The 25,280-nt window shown below is 36.2% G+C and overlaps 1 protein-coding gene across 1 annotated transcript in view; it reads right to left on the reverse strand.

Moving 5' to 3' along the window:
• The window catches only part of SHOC1 (shortage in chiasmata 1), a 113,168-nt gene that overhangs the window by 85,135 nt on the left and 2,753 nt on the right, over positions 1–25,280 (reverse strand). Inside the window, exons 2-5 of the mRNA XM_054520443.2 lie at positions 24,336–24,416; positions 18,920–19,043; positions 13,935–14,022; positions 8,849–9,033 (exon numbers count right to left, since the gene is read on the reverse strand). Of these exons, the coding sequence (XP_054376418.1) occupies positions 8,849–9,033; positions 13,935–14,022; positions 18,920–19,043; positions 24,336–24,380 (442 nt within the window). The 5' untranslated portion in view covers positions 24,381–24,416. The remainder of the gene's footprint in view (positions 1–8,848; positions 9,034–13,934; positions 14,023–18,919; positions 19,044–24,335; positions 24,417–25,280) is intronic.

The raw sequence follows: 25,280 nt of genomic DNA on the forward strand, positions 1-25,280 counted from the left end.
AGCATTTTTTCATATATCTGTTGGCCATTTCTTCTTTTGAGAAGTGTCTGTTCATATCTTTTGCCCATTTTTAATTGGATTTTTTTTTGCTATTCAGTTGTTTGAGCTCCTTGTATATTATGGTTATTAATCTGTTGTCAGATGGATAGTTTGCAAATATTTTCTCCCATTCTGTGGGTTGTCTCTTCACTTTATGATTGTTTCTTTTGTTGTGCAGAAGCTTTTTAGCTTGATGTAAACCTGTTCATTTATTTTTGCTTTGGTGGCCTCTGCTTTTGAGATCCTATACAAAAAATCTTAGCTCAGACCAATGTCCTGGAGCATATCCCCAATGTTTTCTTCTAGTAGTTTCACAGTTTCAGGTTTTAGATTTAAGTCTTTAATCCATTTTTATTTGATTTTTATGCATGGTGAGAGATAGGGATCTAGTTTCATTCTTCTGCATACAGCCATCTAGTTTTCCCAGCACCATTTATTGAAGACTATCTTCTCCTCATTGTATGTTCTTGGTGCCTTTGTCAAAGATGAGTTAGCTGTAAATGAGTGGATTTATAGTGGGGTTCTCTATTCTGTTACGTTGGTTTATATGTCTGTTTTTATGCCAGTACCATGCTGTTTTGGTTAATATGGCTTTGGAGTATATTTTGAAATCAGGCATTGTGATGCTTCCAGCTTTCTTCTTTTTGCTCAGGATTGCTTTGGCTATTTGGGGTCTTTTGTGATTCCATTTAAATTTTAGGGTTTTATTTTTCTATTTCTGTGGAGAATGTCATTGGTATTTTGATAGGGATTGCATTGAATCTGTAAATTGCTTTGGATATTGTTATTTTAGAAATATTAATTCTTTCAATCCATGAGTATGAAATATTTATCTTTCCTTTTTTGTGTGTCCTCCTCAATTTCTTTCATCAGAGTTTTATAGTTTTTCTTCTACAGGTCTTTCACTTCTTTGGTATTTTGATAGGGATTGCATTGAATCTGTAAATTGCTTTGGATAGTATTGTTATTTTGGCAATATTAATTTAGTAATATTCTTTCAATTCATGAGTATGAAATATTATATCTTTCCTTTTTTGTGTGTTCTCCTCAATTTCTTTCATCAGAGTTTTATAGTTTTTCTTGTATAGATATTTCACTTCTTTGGTTAGAATGATTCCTAGGTATTTTATATTTTTTGTAGCTATTGTAAATGATTTCCTGATTTCTTTTTCAGGTTGTTCACTGTTGGTGTATATAAATGCTACTGATTTTTGTATGTTAAATTTTTTTTTTTTTTTTTTTGAGATGGAGTCTTACTCTGTCACCCAGGCTGGAGTGCAGTGGTGCAATCTTGACTCACTACAACCTCTGCCTCCAGGGTTCAAGCGATTCTCCTCCAGCCTCCTGAGTAGCTGGGATTACAGGTGCACAAAGCCACACTCAGCTATTTTTTGTATTTTTAGTAGAGATAGGGTTTCACCATGTCAGGCTGGTCTCAAACCCCTGACCTCAGGTGATCCACCCACCTTGGCTTCCCATAGTGCTGGGATTACAGGCGTGAGCCACCGCGCCCAGCCATATGTTGATTTTGTGTTCTGCAACTTTACTGAATTCATTTATCAACTCAATGTTTTGGTGGAGTCTTTGGGTTTTTAAAATTTTTCTTTCCAACTATTATTTTAGGTTCAAGGGGTACTATTATTTTAGGTTCAAGGGGTAACATTTGTTACATGGGTAAATGGCATAAATCTTTGTTTTTTCTAGCTATAACATCATGTCATCTACAAACAAGGCTAATTTGATTTCTTCCTTTCCAATTTGAATGCCCTTTATTTCTTTCTCTTGCTCAATTGCTCTGGCCAGGACTTCACGTTTTATGTTGAATAAAAGTGGTGAAAATGGACATCGTTGTCTTATTTCAGTCCTTAGAAGAAAGACCTTCAATTTTTTCCCATTCAGTATGAAGTTAACTATCATATATGGCCTTTACTGTTTTGAGGTATATTCCTTCTATACCTATTTTGAGGATGGTTTTTATCATAAAGAGACGTTGAATTTTATCAAATGCTTTTTTCAGCACCTATTGAAATAATCATATGGTTTTTATTCTTGATTCTTTGAATGTGATGTGTCACATTTAATGATTTGTATATGTTGAACCATCCTTGCATCCCTAGGATGAATCCCACTTTATCATGGTGAATGATCTTTTTAATGTGTTGTTGAATTCAGTTTACTAGTATTTTGTTGACGATTTTTGTATCTATGTTCATTGTTGATATTGGTCTGTAGTTTTCTTTTTTGTTGTTGTGTCCTTGTCTGGTTTTGGTATCAGGGTAATGCTAGCCTTGTAGAATGTGTTTGGAAATACTCTCTCCTCTTCAATTGTTTTGAAGCATTTAAGTAGGATTACTATTTTAAATGTTTGGTAGAATTCAGCAGTGAAGTCATCAAGTCCTGGGCTTTTCTTTGATGAGAGGCTTTTTACTGTAGCTTCAGTCTTATTACTCATCATTGGTTTGTTGTGGTTTTCTATTTCTTCATAGTTCAAACTTTTTTTCCTTTTTTTGACATAGGGTCTCACTCTGTCACCCAGGCTGAAGTGCAGTGGCATGATCACAGCTCACTGCAGCATTAACCTCCCAGGCTCAATCAATCCTCCCACCTCAGTCTCTCAGGTAGCTGGGACTACAAGCACATGCCACCACAATTGGCTAATATTTTTTGTAGAGATGAGGTTTCACCATGTTGCCCAGGCTGGTTTTGAACTCCTGACCTCAAGTGATCCACCCACCTCAGCCTCTCAGAGTGCTAGGGCACAGGCATAAGCCACCATGCCTGTGATTCAATCTTGATAGGTTGTATGTGTCCAGGAATGTATCCATTTCTTCTAAGTTTTCCAATTTGTTGGCATATAGTTGTTCATAATACTTGCTAATGATTCTTTGTATTTCTGAGGTCTCAGTTATTATGTCTCCTTTTTCATTTCTGATTTTATTTATTCGGGTTTGTGCTCTTCCTACTTAATCTAGCGAAAGGTTTTATCTTTTCAAGAAACCAACTTTTCATTTTGTTGATCTTCTGTTTTTTTGTTTTTTGGTTTTTTTAGTCTCAGTTTCATGTATTTCTGCTCTGATCTTTATTGTTTCTTTCCTTCTACCAATTTGAGGTTTGTTCTTGTTCTTTCTTTTCTAGTGCCTTGAGGTGCAACATTAAGTTATTTTATTTGAAGTCTTTCTACTTTTTTGATATAGGCATTTATTGCTATAAACTTCCCTCTTGGTATTGGGCTCTTGCCATACCCCATAGATTTTGGTATGTTTTATTTCCATTTTCATTTATTTGTTTCAAGAAATTTTAAAAGTTCCTTCTTAACTTTTTCATTGGCCATTTAAGACCATGTTGTATAATTTCCATGTGTTTGTGCATTTTCCAAAGTTCCTCTTGTTACTGATTTCTAGTTTTATTTCATTGTGGTCAGAAAAGCTACTTGATATGATTTCTATTTTTAAAATTTTTTCAGATATATTTTGTGGCCTAAGATATGGTCTATTCTGAAGAATATTCCATGTGCTGATGAAAAGAACATGTATTCTGCAGCACAAAATACACAGTATGAAGTTAGCTATCATATGGGTGAAATGTTCTGTAAATGTTAGTTAGGACTATTCTAGTGTGTAGTTTATGCTCCTTGTTGATTTTCTTCTGGATGATCTGTCCATTACTGAGAGTGGGGTGTTAAAGTCCACGACTATTATTATATTGCAGTCTACCCTTTTAGATATATTAATGTTTGCATTATATACTTAGGAGTTCTGTGCATAGATATTTATAATTGTTATATCCTCTTGCTTAATTGACTCCTTTCATGATCATCTTTGTCTCTTTTTACAATCTTAGATTTGTAGTCTATTTTATACAAGTATAGCTACTCCTGCTATTTTTGGTTTCCAGTTGCATGGAATATCATTTTTTACTGCTTCTCTTTCAGTCTGTGTGTCTTTATAAGTGAAGAGAGTTTCTTGAAGGCAGCATATAGTTTGGTCTTGCGTTTTTAATTCCTTCAGCCATTCTAAGCCTTTTATTTGAAAATTGAGACCATTTACATTCAGTGTTACTATTAAGTAAAGACTTACTACTACCATTTTGTTGCCTATTTTCTGATAGTCTTAAGACTCCTTTCTTTCTTTCCTACTGTCTTCTTTTGTGGTTATTTTCTCTGGTAGTACGTTTTAATTTGTTGTTTTTTATTTTTAGTGAATATATTGTAGGTTTTTGGGCTGTGGTTACCAGGAGGGTTACAAAAAACATTGTATAGATATAAAAAGTTATTTTAAAGAGATAATATTTTGGATTACAAAGAAAGGAATAGAAACAAAGACAAACACACGTACACACAAAATGCCACATTTTGACTTAGTTGTCTCAATTTACATATTTTTATATTACGTCTTGTAACAGGTTGCTATAGCTATTGTTTTTGATTGGGCTTCATACTAGTTATGAGTGCTTACACACCACAATTATTGTAACAGTATTCTCAGTATTCTAGAGAATTCTTAAAATTAAGTATTCACGTACTTAATTTTACCAGCAGGTAAATAAAGAAAAGTTTTCTTTTTGTATGTTAATGTTGTTTTTTTTTCCTTTCAGATTGAAGAACCCCCTTTAGCATTTACTGTAAGATGATGGGTCTGATGGGGGTAAATTCTCTGAACTTTAGTTGTTTGGGAAAGACTATTTCTCCTTCATATTCAAAGTGTAATTTTGCTGGATACAATGTTCTTAGATGGCTTTTTTTTTCTTTAAGCACTTTGAATATGTTGTTCCACTCCCTCCTGTCTATATGGTTTTTCATTGGCAAGTCTGTTACCAGAATAATTGGAGGTCCTTTATATGTTATTTACTTCTTTTCTCTTGCTGCTTTTGAGATCTTCTCTTTGTCCTTGACCTTTGAGAGTTTGGTTATTACATACCTTGGGGTAGTCTTATTTGGGTTGAATCTCTTGGGTATTATCAGACCTTCCCGTACTGGAGATTTATATCTTTCTCAAGCTTTGGAAAATTTTGTATTATTTCTTTCTACCCTCTGCCTTTTCTCAGCTCCCTTTTGAACATCAAGAATTCTTAGATTTGGTTTTTGAGGTAATTTTCTATATCTTGTAGGCAGTCTTTGTTCTTTTTCTTTCTTTTTTCTTTTTTCTCCTCTGACTGTATTTTCAAATAGCTGGTCTTTGAGCTCACTGATTCTTCCCTCTGGTTGTTCCATTTGGATGTTGAGAGCCTCTAATTAGTTGTTCAGCTCAGCAAATGTATTTCTCAGTTCCAAAATTTGTTTGAGTTTTTAAAGATAACTTTAAAAATTTAACAAATTCTCTTTGTTAAATTTCTCCAACAAATTTCTGAATTGCTTTTCTGTATTATTTTAGAGATCACTGAATTTCCTTGAAACTGCTCTTTTGAATTTTTGGTCAGAGAGCTCACAAATGACTCTCTTGTTAGGGTCAGTCACTGGATTTTTCCTTTGTCCTTTTGCAGAGGTCACATTTCCCTGTTCAGTGTTGTTTCTTCTGGGTATATGTCTATTTCTTTGCATTGAAGGATTGGTTATTTATTCCAGCTTCCTCTATTCAACTTGTCTTAGTTTTTATCGGATATATTTTCTTAGCAAATCTTCACTACTATTGCCTTTTTCTTGGCTATAGGTGATATCTTAAGCCCAGGTTTGCCTTGCCTCTAGCAAATGATCAGGGCACTGTCTGCCCCAAATGGGAGAGTCTGAAAATGATTATCCCAACAGTGACAGAAGTCTGGCTAGAGGTTCGTGCCCAAGGGACCTGTGGCACAAATTAGCTACTGTGATTTGGCTCCTTTGCCTGAGTTACAGATCAGAGTTTCCAGGGCTGGGGAAGGTAATCCCTTCTCTCCTCTTTTTCTCTCCTTTCAGGCAGTCATGATGCTTTCCACAGGTTAAAGAAAGAAGTCTCCTGCCAGGGAATCCAAGATGGAGGGAAAGCTAGTTGACTATTCCACTCTAACTTTTTCCAGCATAGAAACCATTAGTTGGGGGAAGATTTTCCATCTGGTTGTTGTCAGGCAGAATGGGCAGGGTGGGGCATCATGGATGTGGAAGTTGGATTCTCCTACCATCTGCTTGAAGTTTTTTCACTTCTCTGTGTCCCTAGGATCTGTCTCATCCTCATATTTGAGATGTGAGTCGTTGCTAGCGAAAATCTTAGCACTGTATATTTGTTTTTGGTTTCCTGTATGAGTAGTGAAGCCAGCTTGCTTCTGTGCCACCATTTTAAAATGATAAGTCAGATTGCTGCTTTTTATTGTAAACTTTAACAAACTATTTGACTCTCTAAACTATATGCATATGCAACTTTATTTATTTTATTTTTATTTATTATTTTTTGAGATGGAGTTTCACTCTTGTTGCCTAGGCTGGAGGGCAATGGTGTGATCTTAGCTCATGGCAACCTCTGCCTCCCAGGTTCAAGTGATTCTCCTGCCTCAGCCTCCCAAATAGCTGAGATTACAGGTGCCTGCCACTATGCCCAGCTAATTTTGTATTTTTGGTAGAGACAGGCTTTCACCATGTTGGCCAGGCTGGTTTCGAATGCCTGACCTCAGGTGATCCACCCGCCTTGGTCTCCCAAAGTGCTGGAATTACAGGCATGAGCTACTATGGCTGGCCTAACTTTATTTTTAAAAATAAAAATAAAAGCTACATTTATATTTGCTTATATGTTCCCAGGATACCTAGAGGGATGCTCAAGAGTTTCATGTATTAACAAATGATATGTGAACATTGTAGAAAAATTAGCAAATATCAATAAACCAATAACCATAAAAGAAAACCAGCCACTGTTTTATGTTTTAAAGATATATGTGTTTTGAAATTATAATTTAGTAATTATTTATAATTCTTATAAGACATAGCATATCTACAAATCCCCAAATATACTATGTTTCTTTTGATTTACACAATAAGACCAAAGTATCTACAAATCTGGCAGCAATCAATATAATTGCAAAGAAAATAAATACAATTAAAAATCTAAATTTATAAAGTGATGTCCGGTGACACAGGACACCTGAGGAAATATAGGATATGGACAATTTGTATGCATTTGGGAAATTCAAGCATATTTTCTCTCAGTCAATAGTTGATTCTAGCCGACAGCAGCTTCTAGTTTGCCACTACTATGTTTGTGTAACCCATTAGTTTTTATAAGCCATCTCTTTAAATATACTTATATAAACTTACATATATTAGTTTATCCCCACAAAAAAAATTATTAAAAAATAGAAGAATATATAATAGAAATAAATTATAGAAGAAAATTTAAAAATCATAAAAATTTTTTCCCAAATCTCAAAACCACTTTTTCTCCAGACAGGGTCTCACTCTGTCACCCAAGCTGGAGTGCAGTGGCACGATTATGGCTTACTACAGCCTTGAATGCCTGGGTTCAAGCAATCTTCCCACTTCAGCCTTACAAGTAGCTAGGACTACAGGACTGCCACCACACCTGGCTAATTTTTAAAAATCTTTTTGTGGAGACAGGGTCTCGCTATGTTGCCCAGGCTGGTCTCAAACTCCTGGCCTCAAGTGATGTTCCACTTTTTACGAGTAGACTTGGACCGAAAATTCAAGTCTTCTGACTCCAAATTCAGGCTCTTTCTACTATATCATGCTCTCAAGTTTTAGTTCTTAATACAACTAATCTCTCTATCTCTTCCAACTATAAGAGGAATTTCTCTCTCTCTCTCTCTATATATATATCATCACACAGCTATTTGCCAATGCTAAAAATTTTATATGTAATTTATATATCTACATAAAAATAACAGTAAAAGAATCAAATTATTTTTCATGTTGAAGTTATAGCATTTCTTAAATGATAGTAATAATCACATAATAGAACCCTAAGTTCTTAATTTAAAAAAAGAATAGGCTGTTATATGTACAAGAAAGGCAATTTTCAGCAAGTTTTTACATGGTTGAAAGAATTCAACATCCTCTAGTAAGATGAGACATTTGGAATCAAATTTGAATAAAATATACTTGAAAAAAAATTTTTTTTGAGATGCAGTCTTGCTCTTTTGCCCAGGCCAGAGTGCAGTGGCGTGATCTCGATTCACTGTAACCTCTTTCCCCTGGGTTCAAGTGATTCTCCTGCCTCAGCTTCCCAAGTAGAGGGATTACAGGTGCCTGCCACCATGCCTGGCTAATTTTTGTATTTTGAGTAGAGATGGGGTTTCACCATGTTGGCCAAGCTGGTCTCAAACTCTTGACCTCAGGTGATCTACCCGCCTTGGCCTCCCGAAGTGCTGGGATTACAGGCGTAGTAAGCCAAAGTGTCTGGCCTACTTTTAATTATTTTTGAGAGTATGTTTGTAAAACTGAGTATATTTCCTAACTTAATACTGGAACTATTCCATCTCCACTTTGAACCTTGGTTTCACATAAATTAGATGATATTGAAAATATTTATTATGTTTTAAAAACTAAAATGTAATCATCACTTCATAATATAGTAATTTAATATTACACTGGATTGCTATATCATGGGATCTTAAAAAGATGCCAATGTCATTATAGCAGTATGTTGAAGGCATACTATGATCAAATCTCTGCAGGTTGTTTTGAGGCCCAGCAAATTAAACTCCAAAAATAACCCAACTTACAAAGAGGATTAATATGAATGAGGAAATACGCCCTAATGTGGCAAAGCTTAGAGTTATGCAGGTGGATCTTTAATAAAAAATTTTTCATTCAAATCAAACAAAAAACTCACTGAAAAGAATATGTGTATATCAGTAAGAAATGTTTTACAACAATATAAAATAAATGTTTTACCTTGGTTCTGGTTTTGAAGTGCTGAACATTTTTCTAAACAACTGACAGGGGTAAAGACTTCATTGTAGTCCATGTGGGTGTATAAACTGACCTCCTCTACTTCAATTTGGGAGTCTGGATTTGAACTTGGAACAACTTCCTCAAATTCACAATTAATCTGGGTCACCATTCTTGTAATTGTTTTTCTGTGACAATATAAAATTACTAATGTTATGTATGTCCTATTTTAAAACACTTTTATTAGTAGATAATATATGTCCACTGTGGAAAAAAATTATCAAATTCCAACAGACACAGAGAAGAAACATCTATATTCGCATCATTCAAGATAAATATAAAAAGTATGTAAATTTCTCAATTAAAAAAATCTTTAAACAATAGTGGACTAATGACAACAGTATTCTATAACCTGTTCTTTTCTGTAAAAAAAATGAAGCATGAACACATTTACATGTCAATCAATGTACATTCACCTAATATTTGAATGGATAAACAGGGTATCAGTAAATCATAATTTATTCAACCAATTCTCTATTGTTGGAAATTTAAGTTTGTTATAATTGTTTGCCATTATGAGCAACAATGCAAAGAACATCTATATGCACTAATAATCTGAAATACATTTCTTAAAAACAGAAATGATGAAGTTAAAAGTATACAGATTTTCAGGTTTTGCCACACATTGCCAAACTGCTCTTGTGCTGGATATTCAATGTCTGTTCCTCAATAAAATTACCCAGCCTTTTATGTTCTGTTCCGTAACCTGGGAAGCTAACCTCTATGAACTAACAAAGCTTCCTTGTCCTCTGGCTTCTAGATGGGTTCAGCCATGGAAAGCACTGGCAGAAGATCAAAGGTGGGGAGACAGGTTGGAATATTATTCCTCCCAAATCCTTCTCTGTTAGGCCACAGTTTGGAATTGGCTGCACTCTTCCACCAAAAGTTACATCTTTTGTCAGACAGCCCTGCTCCTGTAGTTCTTACTAGGTTGGTAACTGCCCAGGCACCTTGTTCCTTCAACCTTAGGGTGGTAACAAGTTTGTAACTGCCCAATGGGTTCACCTTGCCCGCTGCCTAGACAAAGTTGATTTATCAAGACAGGGGAATTGCAATGGATAGAGATGCAGAGCTGGCTGTGCAGAACACCGGTCTTTTATTATTACTCAAATCAGTCTCCCTGAGCATTTGTGGATCAGAGTTTTTAAAGATAATTTGGCAGGTAAGGGCTTGGGAAGTGGGGTGTGCTGACTGGTCAGGTTGGAGATGGAAATATAGGGGGGTGGAAGTGAGGTTTTCTTGGGGTCTTCTGCTCCTGGGTGGATCGCAGAACTGGTTGAGCCAGATTACCAGCTAGGTGGTATCAGCTGATCCATAGAGTGCAGGGTCTGCAAAATATCTCAAGCCCTGATCTTGGGTTTTACAATAGTGATGTCATCCCGAGGAGCAATTTGGAGAGGTTCAGACTCTTGCAGCCAGAGGCCGCATGACCCCTAAACCAAAATTTCTAATCTTGTAGCTAATTTGTTAGTCCTACAAACGCAGTCTGGTCCCCAGGCAAAAAGTGGGTCTTTTCAGGAAAGGGCTATTATCAATTTTGTTTCAGAGTCAAATCATACACTAAATTCCTTCCCAAGGTTAGTTCAGCCTACACCCAGGAATGAACAAGGACAGCTTAAAGGTTAGAGGCAGGATGGAATCAGTTAGGTTTGATCTCTTTCACTGTCATAATTTCCTCAGTTACAATTTTTGCAAAGGCGGTTTCAACTTCCTGCTGTTGCTAGTCCTGAGGACATCTTTTTGGCTCTTTTAACCTTGCCCTTACCTGTTTCCTGATTGATATCTTGTAATGGCTGGCATTACAAGAGATCTTCCACTTAGTTATATATCCTAATATACGTTTTTCCTAATATCCTGGAATATTTCTGCCCTAATAATTCCCTTGTGCAGACTGAAAGAACCAAAATCAATATAACTCTCCAATATAATTGGAGAAAAGACCAATTGTGTCATATCTTAAAATCATAGGTGGAGAAAGCTTTAGAATTTATCCTTTACTCTAAGAAAATACAAGGTAGAAGAAAAAATATTTTAACTCTTCTATGTCCATATTATTCATTGAGATCATTGATTCCTATGTGGATCGTTATATACTGAACTTAGTGCCTACATAGGTGCTGTCTTTTAAAATAAATGTTGCTGACAGGGTCAGCATTCTATAACAATAATTGGTACTACAGTTTTGAGACTACCTAGTCAATTTTCTTTCTGTAGATATAAAAGATCTATGAAGATCAGTGTTTCCTGGCTCTCCTCATCCACCTCCCTGTCCAATATATTTATTCTCTTTTCACTGGTGCCTCCTCCTTTGCATAACCTGTGGACACTGGTCTTTCCCAGGTTTCTACTCTAAATTATCTTTGCTTTCCTTCTATATCATTCTTTTTGAGTAAGTTCATCTACTCCTATTCATTAATTTGCAAACTTAACAAAACTATTTATTGAGTGTCTACAATGTGTTAACACCATTCTAGATACTGGGAATGGGATGGTAAACAAAACAAAGTTCTTTCCTTCATGAAGCTTATCTGCTAAAAGGAAGATAGACAAATAAGTATATAACATAATTTCAGCTGGTAAAAAAATGTTATGAATGGACTGGGCACCGTGGCTCACGCCTGTAATCCCAGTACTTTTGAGAGGCTGAGGTGGGTGCATCACCTGAGGTCAGGAGTTCGAGACCATCCTGACCAACATGGTGAAACTCCGTCTCTACTAAAAATACGAAAAATTTAGCTGGGGGTGTTAGTGGGTGCCTGTAATATCAGCTACTCAGGAGGCTGAGGCAGGAGAATCACTTAAACCTGGGAGGTAGAGGTTGCAGTGAACCAAGATCACACCACTGCACTCTAGCCTAGGTGACAGAGAGAGACTCTGTCTCAAAAAAAAAAAAAAAAAAAAGAGACAGAGAGAGAGAGAAAGTACTGGTGGGGAGTGGTGGCTCACACCTGTAATTCCAGCACTTTGGGAGGCCAAGGCGGGTGGATCACTTGAGGCCAGGAGTTTGAGACCAGCCTGGCCAACATGGTGAAACCCCATCTCTACTAAAAATACAAAAATTATCCAGGTGTGGTGGTGCATGCCTGTAATTCCAGCTACTCAGGAGGCTGATGTACAAGAATCACTTGAACCCAGGAGGCGGAGGTTTCCATGAGTTGAGACTGCACCACTGCACTCCAGCCTAGGTGACAGAGTGAGACTCTGTCAAAAAAAAAAAAAAAGAGAGAGACAGAGATAAAGCACAGATACATGTGACAACACAGATAAACCCTGAAAACATTATATTAAGTAAAAGAAACCAATCACAATAAAAGCACATATTGTATGATTCCACTTATGTGAAATATCCAGAATAGGCAAATCAATAGACAGAAAGTAGATTCTGATTCAGTTGGTCCGTTTTGGAGCCTGAGATTCTGCATTTCCAATCTATTTCTAGGTAGTATTGATGCTGCCAGTCCAAAGGCCTACTTTGAGTAACAAGATGCGAGATGATCGCTAAGATCTTTTTTCACCTTACGAAACAATAATTTAGTTTTCACCAAACTAGCCTAATTATTGCCTTTGCTAAACACTTATTGCATATCCTGTGTCTATGCCTGGAGACATGCTGTTTCCTCTGCCCAAAATGCTTTCTCTCAAGTTAATTTCTCTTTGATTGCCCAGCCCAAGCTCAATTCCTACTTCTATGAAGCTGACCTCTCCTAGTTATAAATGCACAGCTCTACCAATCTAACTCATAAGGTGAAAAGATGTCTTAGAGATCGTCTCGTATCTTGTTACTCAAGGTAGGTCTTTGGACTGGCAGCATCAATACCACCTAGAAATAGATTAGAATTGCAGAATCTCAGGCTCCAAAACAGACTAACTGAACCAGAATCTGCATTTTAATAAGACCCTCAGGGGATTCATATGTACAGTAAAGTTTGAGAAGCACTGATCTATCATCATCATACTGATAAAATGAGGGTCACAGGTAAAATGACCAGCAAAGTAGTTAGCACTTGACTTTTCCAGTCAAGGCTTAAAAGCTACATATTTTAATTCATAGTGCAGAGCTTTTTTCACTATGCCTTTCTGCTTCCTCACTGCTAGGAGTTTACTTATATGATACATACTTCTAATTGGCTATATCCCTTGTAATAGACTTTATGTTGGTCATCCTAGATTACCATTTAATTCTTGCATTGTTAATTTTTTCTATGTTTATCTATTATTTTCCTAACCTGACTTTAAATTCCTAGGTGACAGAGATGGTATATTGGGCTTCACTGTATCCAGAGTCTAGACACCTTTCAATGTTTTTTTGTTTCTTTTAAGCACAACTAAGGAAAATTTAAATTACAGAAACTTGAAAATGTGAATAATAACAAAATCTTTCCTAGGTTGGATCAGCATTCTGTGCATGAAGTGAAGCAACAGAGTAAATTATTAAATTGCACCAAAATCTCTACTTTATGCCTACATTTACAATGTAGAACAGGTTAGATGTTCCTCCTCATATTATGCTCCGGGTGCCTATCTCTGTCATTATACTTTGCACATTGTATTGTAATTATTTCTTTATAAAACTCTATTCCTTGTTTTCTTGTGTTCTTTGAAGGTTAAGACTATGTCTTATTCATTTTTATATCTTGTATCTAATATATAGGATGATAATGAATATTTGATGAATGCTTAAATAATAAATAATGTTTTGACCAAATATATTACAAAATAGCCTTAAATCTGTATTTATAATATAGGGGAAAAAAAGACTAATTTTAATATAAAGGACTTTTTATAGCTACTTTCTACAGAAAGTTTACTAATTGATAAACTAATTGAAAGTTTACTAATTAAAAAAGAAGATATAAGTCACTCTTATTAACCACTCCTTTGTGGTTCAAATTAGGACCTTTTCTTCAGATAAAAGAAGAAAATCCATGAAGAGATAAAGGAAGAGATTTTCCCTCTTTAGGTATCTGGAGAACTTACTGTTTATCTTCTACTAGATGTAAAAGAGAAATTTGAGATTAAGGATACATACTTCTCAAGGAAATCCTCCACAAAGAAACTTGCTTTCCATTGGTCCAAGACTGAGGTAGCTGTCATTCCCGGAACTGAAACAGCTGAGACTACAAAGGATAATGGTTAACATTAACGTCTGGAATTTTCTTTTACACTTAATTCAAGGAAGCCAAACATTCACCTTTTACATTATGATTTTATCTTTATTTGTTCACAAATGTATTTTTTTCAAAGTGATACCTGATTCCAAATATTTAAATAGTCATCCTCATTATCATCAACCTACCCCCGCCCCTCAGTCAACTACAGTTAGAACAATATCACCTGAACATATCACCCTCATTTTATAGCCTCTCTTTTTCTTATACAGCACTAACATCCCAAATAGTCCTTTTCAACTGCTCATGCTATACCTCATGAAGCTTCTATTAGCCATTCCAGCTCAAGCTGATACATTCTCCTTGAAGGGCCATAATATTGTCAGTAGCACTTGGGTACTCAACCATATACAGTCCTATATTTAAAATTGTGGACGGCACGTAGTGGCTCACGCCTGTAATCCCAGCTCTTTGAGAGGCTGAGGTGGGCGGATCACTTGAGGCCAGGAGTTCGAGACCAGCCTGGCCAACATGGCAAAACCCATCTCTACTGAAAATACAAAAATTAGCCGGGCATGGTAGTGCGTGCCTCTAGTCCCAACTACTTGGAAGGCTGAGGCAGGAGAATACCTTGAATCTGGGAAACAGAGGCTGCAGTGAGCAGAGATTGTGACACTGCACTCCAGCCTGGGCACCTGGGTGAGAGTGAGACTCTGTAAATAAATAAATAAATAAATAAATAAATAAATAAATAAATAAAATAAATTTGTATGTGTACACAGCTTATCTCTCAAATTAGACCTTTGGTTCCTTAAGGAGAAAGACCATGTCATATACTACTGTCAGAATATACAACTGAGTATTCTACCTACCACCAGTGTTACTTCTTACTAGTTTTGTTACCTTGAACAAATCTTCCCCTGTGCCTCATTGAAAAACATGAAAAAAAAATACAAAAGTTTAGTGGTACTTTGGGAGGCTGAGGCGGGTGGATCACGAGGTCAGGAGATCGAGACCATTCTGGCTAACACGGTGAAACCCCGTCTCTACTAAAGATACAAAAAAATTATCTGGGCATGGTGGTGGGTACCTGTAGTCCCAGCTCCTGGGGAGGCTGAGACAGGAGAATGGCGTGAACCCGGGAGGCGGAGCTTGCAGTGAGCCGAGATAGCACCATTGCGCTCCAGCCTGGGAGACAGAGTAAGACTCCATATCAAAATAAAAAAAGAAAAAAAGTTTAGTGGTTAAGAGTACAGGTTCTGGAAACACTCTGCCTAGATTTTAATCCTCGGACTGCTACTTATTAACTATATGATCTTGGGTAAACATCTTAACCTTTTTGCACCTCTGTTTTTTTTTTTTTTTTATGTGCAAACTAGGAAGAATAGCTTTTTCAGAATGTTGTTGTAAAGATTAAATGTAACGTGGCATGCAAACTGCTTAGAACACTTTAGGTTCCATAGCCAGTCCCATAACCATTGCTTTCAAAGAGTCTTGATTCTCTTGCCTCTCATTCTCTTGTGCTAACTTAGGACAACCCCTACTCTACACTTTCTGTGTATGTACACTAAAACAGTTGAAAATTACTGGAAAAAAAATCACCCAGCCATGCTAAAGGAACTCATTCCAAATTATGACCATAAATTTCAAATGGCTACCCAACATTGACAGATGATAATAGTATACCCCTTAATAAAACTGGCTTTCTTGACCACAGATGATGTCTAAAAAAAAACAAAAACAAAAACAAGAAACAAAAACAAAACTGGCTTTCTTGCTCTTCAAGACAGCTAATTCACACATTACCCCTTCAAATCTCTAGTGTTCATTCCATTATCCACTTTCAGTGTATGACCTTACCTTCACATAGAAAACTGATACAGAGAACTACCTCATTTTCCACCACCAATTCTACCAATTTACTGGCATAAATACCTACAAACCCTATCTTCCTATCTACACAGGGGAAGAATTATTTTAGTTCCTGCTGAATACTAACTTCTCTAACTGTGCTCTTGATCCTATCCCCTTTAACTCCTATTATCCTTTTTCTTTCCTGCATCGTCTTATTCTCTTTTTACCAAAATTGTTTCCATTGGCAAACATTTTACAGTCTCTCTCATCATGTGTTTTTTAAAAATCACACAGAATAACTCTTTACTCCACTTCTCCCATAAGTTAGTCCATCATTTAAAAATTTTTCTTCATAGCAAAATTCCCCAAAATATTCAAATTCACTCTCTCACTTTCCCATGTCCAATTATCTTCTCAACATACTCCAATCATATTCCAATATATTCCTATCACACTCCAATTATATTCCAATCATATTAATAACCAATATTCCAGGCAAACCACTCTTATCAAAGTCATCAATGACTTACATTTAGTCAAGCTAATGGTCAACTCACTATTCTCAGATAACTTGAGCTTTTAACAGGAGCCCAATGCATTGGACTACTACTTCCTTCTTGAAGCACTTTCTTCTTTAGAATTCTATGCCAGAATCATTTGATTTTCCTATCTTGCTTCTTAGGTAACTCCTTTTACATCAGACTTTTAACTGTTAGAGTGTTCCAGGGCTCTGTCCTAGGCCTTCTAATCTATTTATACTCATGTTCTCAGTGACTTCATCTAGTTTCACAGGTTATGTGTAATTTACATATTAAAAACTCCAATTTGAAGCTCCAGCTTGAGAAGCAGTTTCACTGTGTACTGATTACCAACTTGTTTGAGTATGGTGAGACAGAATACCCATACACAGGAAGTTACATGAAGTAGATTTATTACTTACAGATAGGTAACAAGGGACAACAGAAGCCTAGGATTCATTGTGAACTGGTCCCATAAGGCTCAGGAAAGCTGCCCAGCGCAAATGAAGTCTTCATGTGCCACACTTGCACAGCAGCTGAAGAACCCCAGAAAGCAGTCCACCTGGGTTTGACGTTCTGAGGTCAAAGGACGTGCTGGGCTAAAGCACTGAAGGACATCCTGTTTTGTGGGTGGGGGAAGACTTGGACAGAGCCTAGGCTGTTCTGGCCAGCTCCCCCTTTATCTCAGAATGCTGCATTCCCAGCACATTTTATAGTTATTCTTAAGAACTTCAAGTGAGAAAAGGAGGCCAAGGCCACCCAGAGAACTGTCCTGAGCAGCTGTGCTCAAGATTAATGTAACCAATTGCCTTCTTAATGATCCATTTAGATGCCTAATTATCTGGCCGAAGCAGAGCTGTTGACTCTGACCACAAATTGGCTTCTCTATAAGCCTTTCCCTATTTTAGGAAATGGCACTGTCATCTACCTGGTTTCTCAGGTCAAAAACCTAGAAGAAAATCTTTATTCTTCTATTTTGTAACCCCCTCACTGTTGACAATTTGTAAAATAAGCTAGATTTTAAGCACATCTCACATCTCCATTACTATAAGCCTTGTCCAAGACACTGTAATATTTTATCCAGAGTTTAGATTCTGGGCTACTACAATAGCTCCCTGATAAGATTTCTCTGTCTCTACTCTTGACTCCTAAATCCCCACCCTTTCTATCCTCCAGACAATCATAACTATCTTTCTACAGCATAAATCAGGTTATATCATTCCCTTTCTTAAAATTGTCCAGTGACTTCCCATAGCCACAATTGTCTTAGTCAGTCTACATTGCTATAACAAAAATATCATAGACTGGGTGGCTCAAACAATGAACATTCATTTCTCATAGTTTTGGAGGCTGGGAGGTCCAAGATTAAGGCACCAGAAGATTCAGTGTCTAGTGAGGGCCCACTTCCTGGTTCATGGGTGGCTGTCTTCTTGCTGGCCTCACATGGCAGAAAGGTCAAGGGAGCTCTTTGGGGTCTCTTTTATAAGGGTACTAATCCCTTTCATGAGGACTCCATCCTCATGTTCTAGTCACCTCCCAAAGGCCCCACCTTCAAATATAAATTTGGGGGGACACATTCAGTCTATTGCAGCAGTAATAAAAATAAACAAACAAACAAACTCACTGTTATGGCCCACAAAGCCTTATTCGGAAATTGCCTACTTCTCAGTCCCTTTTTCATTACCGAGTCACAATAGCTTAATTTTCTGGTCCTTACACACATCAAGTTCATTCTTGAGTCAGGAACTTTGCATTTGCTTGAAGGGCTTTTCCCCCATATTTTTCATGGTTGTTGCTTTCTCATCATTCAAGTCTCAACTCAAATGTCCTCTTCTTGAGAGAGACATTTCCCTAACCATCTCAGGAAATAGCACTCCCTACTCCCGCAATTTCATATCACTTAGCATTACTGTCTCTTCTCTATACATTTATCAATATCAGATACTAGTTTATATATTTAATGGTTTTGTTGCTGTATCCTCCTTACCAGTCTAAAACCCACTGAGAGCAGAGACTACTTCTATGTCTTTTAAGTAACTGTGTCCTTAGTACTTATAACAGTATTTGGTACATAATATATACCAAGTAAATGCTGTTAACGGACTTGACTCCTCCAAGGAGGCTACTTCTTTACTAGTCCATGACTTGATACAAACAAAAAACTATTTTATACATATATGCTTAAAAATAATTTTGTATTCGGTGTGCCATTACAACTTGAAGTAGGCCTCAGATAGTCAAGAAAAATTCTATTATAATAAAGCAAATGTTTACAATGTTAGACTATTTTAAGTCTTCATCATCTACATATCTTTTATTTGGTTTATTCATAGCAAATATAAGCTTTCCAATTCCTTATTTAGTTACCTAAATTCTATAATAAAAATACTAAGTTGTTAACTTCTTGGAATTCTGACATGAATAGATGCAATGAGTTTTTAATTAGTAAAGCATTGCATATTCTTAATAATTTGCTGTGCTAAACTCTGAAATGGCTCTTAAAACACATTTTTAAGAAATGAAAACAAACATACCTCTTGTCCATGGCCTCCTAAATTTATTATCAGTAACTGCTACATGGTAACTTTCATCTTGATATAAACATGAAGGGATTCGAAGCAATAAAGCATCTCTGTAAAACTTCTTTCTAACCACATTCTGTGGAAGAAAGAAAGATTAGAAAATCTTTTAACATATACTATTTATCAATATTCAGAATATATTAAAATTCTCTATACTTTGAAACTTATATGATTTTTCTTTAAAAGTAATACATGCTCCTTATAAAAAACAGGCATACCTAATCCCAGCACTTTGGGAGGCCGAGGCGGGCGGATCACGAGGTCAGGAGATTGAGACCATCTGGCTAACACGGTGAAACCCTGTCTCTACTAAAAATACAAAAAAATTATCTGGGCATGGTTGTGGGTGCCTGTAGTCGCAGTTACTCAGGAGGCTGAAGCAGGAGAATGGCGTGAACCCGGGAGGTGGAGGTTGCAGTGAGCTGAGATCGCGCCACTGCACTCCAGCCTGGGTGACAGAGTGAGACTCCGTCTCAAAAAAAACAAAAAAACCAGGCATACTTCACTTTATTGTGCTTTATTCTATTGTGCTCTGCAGATTTTTTTTTACAAATTGAAGCTTTGTGGCAACCCCGAGATGAGCAAATCTGTCTGTGCCATTTTTCCAAAAGCATGTGCTCACTTCCTGTGTCACATTTTGGTAACTGTCCCAACATTTGAAACTTTTCCATTATTATTCTATATGTTATGATAATCTGTGATCAGTGGTCTTTGATGTTAGTTACCATTGTAATTGTTTGGGGGTGGCATGAATTGCACCATATAAGACAGCAAATTAATTGATAAATGTGTGTGTTCTGACAAAACAGCCTTCTGTTAGAAGAAGATGCCAACAAGGACTTTCATAGCTAGAAAGAAGTCAATGTCTGTCTTCAAAGCTTCAAAGGACAAGCTGACTCTCTTGCTAGAAGCTAATGCAGTTGGTGATTTTAAGCTGAAGCTAATGCTCATTTACCATTCTGAAAATCCCAGGGCCCTTAAGAATTATACTAAATCTACCCTGTCTATGCTCTATAAATGGAACAACAAAGCCTGGATGATGGTACATGTATTTACAACATGGTTTACTGAATATTTTAAGCCTATTGTTGAGACCTACTTTTGGGGGAAAAAAAAAAGATTACTTTAAAAATATTACTGCTTGGTGATAATGCACCTGGCCACCCAAGAGCTCTGATGGAGATGTACAAGGAGATTAATGTTTTCAAACCTACTAACACAATATCTGTTCTGCAGCCTATGGATCAAGGAGTCATTTCAACTTTAAGGTCTTATAGAAATAAATACATTTTGTAAGGATATAGCTGCCATAGATGGTGATTCCTCTGATAGATCTAGGCAAAGTCAATTGAAAACCTTTGAGAAAGGAGAACCATTCTGGATGCCATTAAGAACATTCGTGATCATCAGAGGAGGTCAAAATATCAACATGAACAGAAGTTTGAAAGAAGTTGATTCCAACCTGCATGGATGACTTTCAGGGATTCAAGACTTAAGTGGAAGAAGTACATAACTATAGAGGTGATAGAAATAGCAAAAGAATTTGAATTAAAAATGGAGCCTGACGTTGTAGTTGAATTACTGCAATCTCATGATAAAACCTGAACAGATGAGGAGTTGCTTCTTATGGATGAGCAAAGGAAGGGGTTTCTTGAGATGGAAACTACTCCTGGTGAAGATAATGTAAACATTGTTTAAATGACAACAAAGGGTTCAGACTACTCCATAAACTTAGTTGATAAAGCAGCAGCAGAGTTTGATAGGATTGAGTCTAATTTTCAAAGAAGTTCTGTGAGTAAAATGCTATCAAACAGCATTGCATGCTACAGAGAAATCTTTGGTGACTGAAAGAATCAATGTAGCAAACTTCACTGTTGCCTTAAGAAATTGCCACAGCCACCAGTCTGATCGGTCAGCAGCTGTCAACATCAAGGCAAGATCCTCCACCAGCAAAAAGATTATGACTCGCTAAAGACTCAGGTAATTATTTATTATCACTTTTTAGCAATAAAGTATTTTTCAATTAAGGTATGTCCACGGTTTTTTAAGACATAGTGCTACTGCACTTAATGGACTATAGTATAGTATAAACATAACTTTTTTTTTTTTGAGACGGAGTCTCGCTCTTGTCACCCAGGCTGGAGTGCAGTGGCATGAGTTTGGCTCACTGCAACCTCAGCCTCCCGCGTTCAAACTGCACTCCAGCCTGGGTGACACAATGAGACTCCGTCTCAAAAAAACAAAAACAAAAAAATGAAAAAAAAAAAGCTATTCTCCTGCCTCAGCCTCCTGAGTAGCTGGGATTACAAGTGCCCACCACCACACCCGGCTGATTTTTGTACTTTTAGTAGAGATAGGGTTTTGCCATGTTGGCCAGGCTGGTCTCGAACTCCTGATCTCAGGTGATCTGCCTGCCTCAGCCTCCCAAGTATAAACATAAATTTTATATGCACTGGGAAACCAAAAAATCCATATGACTGACTTTATTGTGATATTTGCTGTTGCTGAGGTATGCCTGTATCAGATAACACAGAACCACATAACTGAGAAAGTCAAGGCCCCTTGTAATATCAGTAGTAGTTTGATGTATTTTCCTACACATATTTTTTCTAGGTTAAGCTAAAATATATGTGTAAGTACTTAACAAAAAACGGGATGACATCATTTACATAGCACTTAGCAATGTGCTTTTTTTCACTAAACAGTATAATGTGGATGTCTTAACTTTCATTTTATCTTTGCATTATTTCCTTTGTTACAACCAAAAATTCATTTCTAATTTTTAAAAATATATATAATAAAGGGAACTGTTTCTTTAAAGGAATGTTAAAACAGTTAATAAGTTTGTAAATGAGTCAGTGTTCTCTTTAATTTGGCTCTGCCTTTACTTTCCAACTTTATCTTCCATTACTCTAGTCTCTCTAAATAGACTAGTCTCTTCACTACCTCCCTTAATGTTCAGTGGTCACTCCCTGGTTAACACCATGGTCTACGCTGTACCTCTGAAAATGCCCTGTTATACTTCTCTATCGAGATCCAACTCATCTTTCAAGGCCCATCTTAAACAATATCTCTTCTATGAAGCCCTTCCCCAGTGATTCTAATTTCTCACATAATTCATTATTCTATGTATTTGGACAAATGATAATTTCTTGCATTATTTCCCAAGACTTTTTAATGTTTGCTGAAGGTGTTATAACATATTAAATAAGAAGTCCTTATTATCCAAGGATAAGTGGTAAAGAGAAAAAGATTACTTAAGGTAATTTATATCAAATAAGGACCAAAGATTCACAGTAAATAGGAAAAAAAAAAGGTTGATTAGTATTTAATCTAAAAAATGAAAGTTATAAAAAGTTTCATAACAAAATTTCATTTATAGTTATAATTATTACTTTTTGTCATAATTTTCCCACAAACTGTATTATATGATGATATGCATGATACTACTCATTGCTTCACCTTTGATCATGAAAAAGATATTTTTAGAAAATGTTTGAAGATCTTCCCAAGGCATCTCTGACTCCTTTGATATTCAAACCATTCTCTTCCTCTTGTCTGTCAACTGATCTAATTTTGCATGAACTTCATAATATCTTTACTTGTTATTTGAGCGGTTCCTCAACACCATTTTCATGAACTTGACCAAGTCCTGCATCTTTTGCAAGATTTGCCATTGATTAGTATTGCGTTTGTATTATATCACGGAGTGTTGTATACCAGCAGAAACCAAAATGCCGTGGGCAAAAAAAAGTTTCAGGATGTTTGAATACAGACTAATTTTGCAAGTGGCCAATACATATGTTTTGTTATGATGACTTTTGATTCCTACCATGGATATCTTTTAACTACACATTTGCTTCTCTCAGTTATGAGGGAATAATAAAACCAGAAGATGCCTGCATGTCTTTCTTATTTCCTGTAAAATGTAGCACAGTTTTATTATACTGGAGTAATTTTTTTCCTTGGTAGATGGGGTCAGTGTTACAAAGAAAAAAATTTAACTTGTCAACTAAGATCATAAGAACAACAGACTGTTGCATGACAATTGTTCTAGTTAGTTTCCTAACAATGTGTCTGGGCTTGAAATTTAGCTCTGACAATTATAAAAGCTATTTAACTTATCTGGAAACTAGTTTTCTAACCTATAAAATTGTAAAACCTGTAAAATAATAGTATCTGCCTCACGAAGTACTTATGATGATAAAATGATAGTAGGATGGTGCAAAAGTAACTGCGGCTTTTGCCATTACTTTTAATTAACTAATGGCAAATTAACGGCAATTACTTTTGCACCACTCTAATATAATCCATCAGAAGGGCAAAGTATCTGTCCCACAGAAAGTGGTCAATGTATGCTATTACTATTATTTTATAGAGATAACTGGGATTCTTTTTTCTCCACTCATTTCAAGAAAGATCACTCCAGATTGTTAGCAAAATCACCCCACACTTGTCAAGCGTTTCCATTTTTTTCTCCTGACAGCTTTGGATTCATTTTAATTGTTTGATTATTTTAATTTAATAATTTCCTTCCAAAAGTGGCTTTTTTTTTTTTTTTTGAGACGGAGTCTCGCTCTGTTGCCCAGACTGGAGTGCAGTGGCGCAATCTCGGCTCACTGCAACCTCTGCTTCCCGGATTCAAGCGATTCTCCTGCCTCAGCCTCCCAAGTAGCTGGGATTACAGGCGCCCACCACCATGCCCAGCTAATTTTTTTGTATTTTTAGTAGAGACAGGGTTTCACCATGTTGGCCAGGCTGGTCTCGAACTCTTGACCTCATGATCCGCCTGCCTTGGCCTCCCAAAGTGCTGGGATTACAGGCGTGAGCCACCATGCCCAGCCAAAAGTGGCATTTTAAAGACATTAAATGTGGAAAATAATTTTCAATAAATCTAAAAGTAATTAGACTAATAATCTAAGGATTACTGCAAAATTATCATATACAAGTTGAGCATCCTTAATCCAAAAATTTGAAATCCAAAATCCAAAACTTTTTGAGTGCCAATATAATGCCAGTGGGTGGTGAAGATACTGGCACTTTTGCTTTTTGATGGTTAGTTCAGTGTACACAAACTTTGTTTCATGCACAGAGTTATTTAAAATATTGTATAAAATTACCTTCAATCTATGTGGAGAAGGTGTATATAAAATATAAATAAATTTTGTGTTTAGACTTGGGTCTTATCCCCAAGATATCTCATTTTATATACATAAAAATATTCCAAAATCTGAAAAAAAATCAGAAATCTGAAATACTTTTGATCCTAAGCATTTCAGATAAGGGATACTCAACCTATATTGAATGTAGTTAACACTTTTTACATCATAATTCTCAGTAAATAGACAGTAAGCCACTAACACTCTACCTCATATAAATAGTCTATTGCATGATATTTCAATGCTGAAAACATATCTTCTTTCTTTCAAAGCAGTGTAAATTTCAACATCTGGAAATACAAAAATTAAAATTAAACACTGGTAAAATAGCAAGTCAAGTGCAGAAAATCTCAATCACAAAACTTTGGTTCACTCATTTTTAAAAAGGCTCTGAATGATAATCATTGGTAAAAATAATATACATTACTATAATTTTAAATCTAATATGAAAATAATGTATATTGATATAAAATTGAATATTTTCTTATTGTTTAAACCATATAGCTGTTAGCTGGTTGGTGGAAATATATTTAATGTGATCATTTTGTTGCAAAAGAGGCTGAAATTTACAAGATTGCCGGAGTGGTGTTCCCAGAATAACCATATTTCTCAAGTGGTCTTGAAACTGGGTAACCAAGGGCAGCACTCTGTGCTGAAACAGTGGAGGATTTGGAAAATTGGGAAACAGTTTGTGAAACTGTTTCCATTCTCTTACTTAGAAAATAAGAAGCCTAAAGTTAGAATTTTCTAGTAGCTAGCTCATTTGGAATAAAGCAACTATGGCATATTGGTAAATCAACAAATCCATCTAATGAAGCAATAAGTAAAATTTAGAATGCTTAACTAGTCCGGGATGGTTCTCATTTACTTGAGAACTCAAGGAATTACAGTTTTGAAGTTACTCTAGGACAGAGTAACTTCTGTGTAAAACTTTTAGTAAAAAACTAAAAACAAACTTTTAAAATAATCCAGGCCAGGCGTGTTGGCTCACACCTGTAATCCCAGCACTTTGAGAGGCTGAGGTGGTGGATCACTTGAGGCCAAGAGTTTGAGACCAGCTTGGTCAACATGATGTAAAATACAAAAATACAAAATTTTTGTATCTCTACTAAAAATACAAAAATTAGCTGGGCGTGGTGGTGTGCACCTGTAGC

The sequence above is a fragment of the Pongo abelii genome, chromosome 13, assembly GCF_028885655.2.
Source record: "Pongo abelii isolate AG06213 chromosome 13, NHGRI_mPonAbe1-v2.0_pri, whole genome shotgun sequence".
In the NCBI taxonomy this organism is placed as follows: Eukaryota; Metazoa; Chordata; class Mammalia; order Primates; family Hominidae; genus Pongo; species Pongo abelii.